Here is a 6266-nt window from a genome sequence, read left to right on the forward strand (position 1 = left end):
ACTGAGGTAATGGAGCATGGAAATGACACCAGGTGGTAATCTGTATTCACAGAAACAAACAAAGAGAAATGAAAATTGTAAGATAGGTTAATGCAGCACACTTTATGAATATATTCTTCTTCTCCTTTTTTCTTAATGATATAAAATGTAATAAAATAATAATTAGAATTTATTATATTTATATATAAATGCAATAGGTATAACAATAGCAGCACAAAAATGCAAAGAAAAATAGGGCAATGTAGGACTAATGTTTCTGTATATAACTAGAATTAGATATAAGTCTTAAGTAATTTCTGGTAACCTAAGTCATAGAGCAAGCAATAAAACATAAATAAGTAAATTCAGTAGGAAAATTATTAAAGAAATAAAATGTTGCATAGAAAATGTCCATTTAGTGCAAACGTGCAAAAAATACATTTAAGGAGAAAAGCAATATGATGATTTTAGCCAGAGACTATTTTAACAACAACATTAAATGTGAATAATTTAAAAATGACAAAAAAATCCAGTATATGATCTACAGGAAATACACTTTAGATTTAAAGATACAGATAGATTGTAAGTGAAAGGATGGGAGGGTGGGGAAGCAATCACAAAAAATCTGCAAAGGCCAGATGCATGATTCTGGATGCTTGGGGCTAGTGCACTGAGACAACCGAGAGGGAAGGTACAGGGAAGGAGGAGGGAGGGGGGTGCAGGATGGGGAACATGTGTATACCTGTGGCAGATTCATGTTGATGTATGGTAAAACCAACACAATATTGTAAAGTAATTAACCTCCAATTAAAATAAATAAATTTATATTTAAAAAATCAGACAAACTCTATTTTAAAAACTTGAGGAACCATATGAATAGGGACAGCTCCTATCCTCCAGAGTATAATCAAATTATTAAAATTAGCATATTCTAAACCAGCTCAAAATTCTCCAAGCCAGGCTTCAGCAATACGTGAACTGTGAACTTCCAGATCCTCAAGCTGGTTTTAGAAAAGGCAGAGGAACCAGAGATCAACATTGCCAACATCCACCAGATCATGGAAAAAGCAAGAGAGTTCCAGAAAACCATCTATTTCTGCTTTATTGACTATGCCAAAGCCTTTGACTGTGTGGATCACAATAAAATGTTGAAAATTCTGAAAGAGATGGGAATACCAGACCACCTGACCTGCCTCTTGAGAAAGCTATATGCAGATCAGGAAGCAACAGTTAGAATTGGACACGGAACAACAGACTGGTTCCAAATAGGAAAAAGAGTACGTCAAGGCTGTATATTGTCACCCTCCTTATTTAACTTAAATGCAGAGTACCTCATGAGAAACGCTGGGCTGGAAGAAGCACAAGCTGGAATCAAGATTGTCGGGAGAAATATCAATAACCTCAGATATGCAGATGACACCAGCCTTATGGCAGAAAGTGAAGAGGAACTAAAAAGCCTCTTGATGAAAGTGAAAGAGGAGAGTGAAAAAGTTGGCTTAAAGCTCAACATTCAGAAAATGAAGATCATGGCATATGGTCCCATCACTTCATGCGAAATAGATGAGGAAACAGTGGAAACAGTGTCAGACATTATTTTTGAGGGCTCCAAAATCACTGCAGATGGTGATTGCACCATGAAATTAAAAGATGCTTACTCCTTGGAAGGAAAGTTATGACAACCTACATAACATATTCAAAAGCAGAGACATTACCTTTGCCAACAAAGGTCTGTCTAGTCAAGGCTATGGTTTTTCCTGTGGTCATGTATGGATGTGAGAGTTGGACTGTGAAGAAGGCTGAGCACCGAAGAATTTATGCTTTTGAACTGTGGTATTGGAGAAGACTCTTGAGAGTCCCTTGGATCCAACCAGTCTATTCTAAAGGAGATCAGCCCTGGGTGTTCTTTGGAGGGAATGACGCTAAAGTTGAAACACCAGTACTTTGGCCACCTCATGCGAAGAGTTGACTCATTGGAAAAGACTCTGATGATGGGAGGGATTGGGGGCAGGAAGAAAAGGGGACGACAGAGGATGAGATGGCTGGATGGCATCACCGACTCAATGGACACGAGTCTGAGTGAACTCCGGGAGTTGGTGATGGACAGGGAGGCTTGGCGTGCTGCAGTTCATGGGGTTGCAAAGAGTCGGACACGACTGAGCGACTGAACTGAACTGAAACCAGCTCACCCTGTCTCTCCTGTTTCTTCTCATGAAAACTATAAAAGCGCTCTTGAAAACATTTTCTCCTCACTCTCCTCTGGCTCCTGACCAACTCTGGTGTGTCTCCATGTGACCCTCAGGGTGTGGCATGCCCCTTCCACTTGAAATGTGTGGGTATAACAAACTATCTGTCATCCTTGCCATACCTAAATAGTAATAAAATCTATATTTAAAAATGGAAATACGGTGATGCACCTGCTTTGGAAAACAGTCTGATAGTTCCTCAAATGATTGGACATAAAGTTACATATGACACAATTCTATACCGACAGTTTAAAGAAATGGAAATATATGTTCATACACAAATTTGTACCCAAGTGTTCAAAGCAGTATTTCTCATAATGGGCAGTAAGTTGGAAGAATTCAAATATCCATCAGCTAATAAATCAGTACATAAACATGATACATACATGCAATGGGACAGTGATTGTCAATAAAACAAAATGGCGTTCCAATACACTCTACAACATAGGTGAACCGTGAAAACATATAAAGTGAAAGATGCCAATGTGCTCCACGTACATGAAATAATAATAAAAGGCAGTTTTGAGATAAACAGCAGATTAAGGCTGAAGTGGTTGGGGGAATGGAGATTGAGTGTTAATGGGTAGAGATTTCTTTTTGATTTTTTAAAATGGATGATATTGATAATGAAGATAATGAATAGATGGTGTGATCACTCATCTAGAGCCAGACATCCTGGAATGTGAAGTCAAGTGGGCCTTGGAAAGCATCACTAAGAACAAAGCTAGTGGAGGTGATGGCATTCCAGTAGAGCTATTTCAAATCCTGAAAGATGATGCTGTGAAAATGCTGCACTCAATATGCCAGCAAATATAGAAAACTCAGCAGTGGCCACAGGACTGGAAAAGGTCAGTTTTCATTCCAATCCTAAAGAAAGGCAATGCCAAAGAATGTTCAAACTACCGCACAATTGCACTCATCTCACACCTAGTAAAGTAATGCTCAAAATTCTCCAAGTAGGCTGCAGTCCATGGGGTCACTAACAGTTGGACACGACTGAGTGACTTCACTTTCACGCATTGGAGAAGGAAATGGCAACCCACTCCAGTGTTCTTGCCTGAAGAATCCCAGGGACGGGGGAGCCTGGTGGGCTGCCATCTATGGGGTCGAACAGAGTCGGACACAACTGAAGTGACTTAGTAGTAGTAGTAGTAGTAGTAGTAGTAGGCTTCAGCAATACGTGAACCGTGAACTTCCTGATGTTCAAGCTGGTTTTAGAAAAGGCAGAGGAACCAGAGATCAAATTGTCAACATCCGCTGGATCATGGAAAAAGCAAGAGAGTTCCAGAAAAACATCTATTTCTGCTTTATTGACTATGCCAAAGCCTTTGACTGTGTGGATCACAATAAACTGTGGAAAATTCTGAAAGAGATGGGAATACCAGACCACCTGACCTGCCTCTTGAGAAATCTGTATGCAGGTCAGGAAGCAACAGTTAGAACTGGACATGGAACAACAGACTGGTTCCAAATAGGAAAAGGAGTATGTCAAGGCTGTATATTGTCACCCTGCTTATTTAACTTCTATGCAGAGTACATCATGAGAAATGCTGGACTGGAAGAAACACAAGCTGGAATCAAGATTGCCGGGAGAAATATTAATAACCTCAGATATGCAGATGACACCAGCCTTATGGCAGAAAGTGAAGAGGAACTAAAAAGCCTCTTCATGGGTGGCGCAGGATGGCACAAAAGAAATATCTCCAATCAAAATTGACCCAATTTTTACGGGAAGACAAAATCCAACTTTGGAAACCTCCATATACAGATGAAAATAAAGAAGTTGGCTTGGCATTGAAGGACCTTGCTAAGAAGTACTCTGACAAGCTAGAATGTTGTGAAAATGAAGTAGAAAAGGTAATGGAAGAAATACGTTGCAAAGCAATCGAGCGTGGCACAGGAAATGAGCACTATAAAACAACAGGAATTGCCACAATTGAAGTCTTTCTACCTCCACGGGTAAAGAAGGATAGGAAAAGCTTGTTGGAGACCCGCCTGCACATCACTGGCAGAGAACTGAGGTCTAAAATAGCAGAAACCTTTGGATTTCAAGAAAATTACATCAAAATTGTTATAAATAAGAAACAACTTCAACTAGGGGAAACCCTGAAGGAGCAGGGAATGACCCACAATGTGAAAGCTATGGTTCTGGAACTAAAACAGTCTGAAGAAGACGTGAGAAAAACCTTTCAGGTTGAAGAAGAAAAGCAAAATGAAGCCAAACTAGAAGAAAAAAGAATTCAGAGGACTAAGAGAGGACTGGAGATCCTTGCGGAGAGAGCTGAGATGGTGGTGGATCCGGAAGCCACGCCATACTTAGACATAGCTAACCAGACGGGCAGATCAATCAGAATCCCTCCATCAGAGAGAAAGGCCCTTATGTTAGCTATGGGATATCATGAGAAGGGCAGAGCTTTCCTGAAAAGAAAAGAATATGGAATAGCCTTGCCATGTCTGTTGGACGCTGACAAATATTTCTGTGAGTGCTGCAGAGAGCTGCTGGACACGGTGGACAGCTACGCGGTGCTCCAGCTGGACATAGTGTGGTGCTACTTCCGCCTGGGCCAGCTCGAGTGCCTAGACGATGCCGAGAAGAAGCTGAAGCTGGCCCAGGAGTGCTTTAGAAACTGCTACGGGGAAAACCACCAGAGACTGCTCCACATAAAAGGAAATTGTGGAAAAGAGAAAGTCCTGTTTTTAAGACTTTACTTGCTTCAAGGCATCCGAAATTATCACAGTGGAAATGGTGAGGAGGCTTATGAATATCTCAACAAGGCATGTCAGCTCTTGAAAGAGCTATACATTGATCCATCCAAAGTTCACAATCTGATGCAGTTGGGATTTAGTGCCCAGGAAGCTCGGCTTGGCCTGAGGGCATGTGACGGGAACGTGGACCACGCGGCTGTCCACATCACCAGCCGCAGAGAGGAACTGGAACAAAGAAGGAGGAAAGAGAGAAGAAAAGACACTGCCTGGAGAACATTAACCATTTGAAAGGAATGGGCTACTCCATGCGAGCAGCCAGGCAGGCACTCCATCAGGCCGGCGGGAACCTGGAGGAGGCCCTGAAGATTCTTCTCCGTAATCCTCAGATGTGGTGGTTAAATGATTCAGCTCCGGAAAGCAACAACCGTCAACAAAGTCCGTCTCAGGAAAAGATTGACCAACTGGTATACATGGGCTTCGATGCGGTCGCGGCCAAGGCGGCCCTGAGGGTGTTCAGGGGTAACGTCCAGCTGGCGGCGCAGACCTTGGTCCACAATGGAGGAAGACTTCCTCCCGACCTGCAGCTCTCCGCGGAAGACTCTTCGTCCACACGGTCCACATCCCCGTCCGACTCTGCAGGCACCTCTAGTGCCTCAACAGACGAAGACATGGAGACAGAGGCTGTCAACGAGATCCTGGAAGACATCCCAGAACACGAAGAAGACTACCTTGACTCAACTCTGGAAGACGAAGAGATTATTATTGCAGAGTACTTATCCTATGTAGAGAACATAAAGTCGGCAGCAAAGAAAAACTAAGCGATGAACAGAAAAAAAAAAAAAAAAGCCTCTTCATGAAAGTGAAAGAGGAGAGTGAAAAAGTTGGCCTAAAGCTCAACATTCAGAAAATGAAGATCATGGCATCCGGTCCCATCACTTCATGGGAAATAGATGGGGAAACAGTGGAAACAGTGTCAGACTTTATTTTTTGGGGGGCTCCAAAATCACTGCAGATGGTGACTGCAGCCATGAAATTAAAAGACGCTTACTCCTTGGAAGGAAAGCTATAATCAACCTAGATAGCATATTCAAAAGCAGAGACATTACTTTGCCGACTAAGGTCCGTCTAGTCAAGGCTATGGTTTTTCCTGTGGTCATGTATGGATGTGAGAGTTGGACTGTGAAGAAGGCTGAGTGCTGAAGAATTGATGCTTTTGAACTCTGGTGTTGGAAGAAGACTCTTGAGCGTCCCTTGGACTGCAAGGAGATCCAAGCAGTCCATTCTGAAGGAGATCAGCCCTGGGATTTCTTTGGAAGGAACGATGCTAAAGCTGAAGCT

The 6266-nt window shown here is 42.2% G+C and overlaps 1 protein-coding gene across 1 annotated transcript; it reads left to right on the top strand.

The window, feature by feature from the left end:
* The first annotated feature begins 3901 nt into the window (after positions 1-3901).
* On the top strand, positions 3902-5755 carry LOC120870994 (NEDD8 ultimate buster 1-like). Its single transcript, XM_040250567.1, is given in 2 exon segments — positions 3902-5160; positions 5163-5755. Coding segments are annotated over 2 exon segments (1839 nt in total). The 5' UTR covers positions 3902-3905; the 3' UTR covers positions 5747-5755.
* Positions 5756-6266: the final 511 nt, after the last annotated feature.

Source organism: Oryx dammah, unplaced genomic scaffold (genome assembly GCF_014754425.2).
Source record: "Oryx dammah isolate SB20612 unplaced genomic scaffold, SCBI_Odam_1.1 HiC_scaffold_12, whole genome shotgun sequence".
Classification (NCBI taxonomy): domain Eukaryota; kingdom Metazoa; phylum Chordata; class Mammalia; order Artiodactyla; family Bovidae; genus Oryx; species Oryx dammah.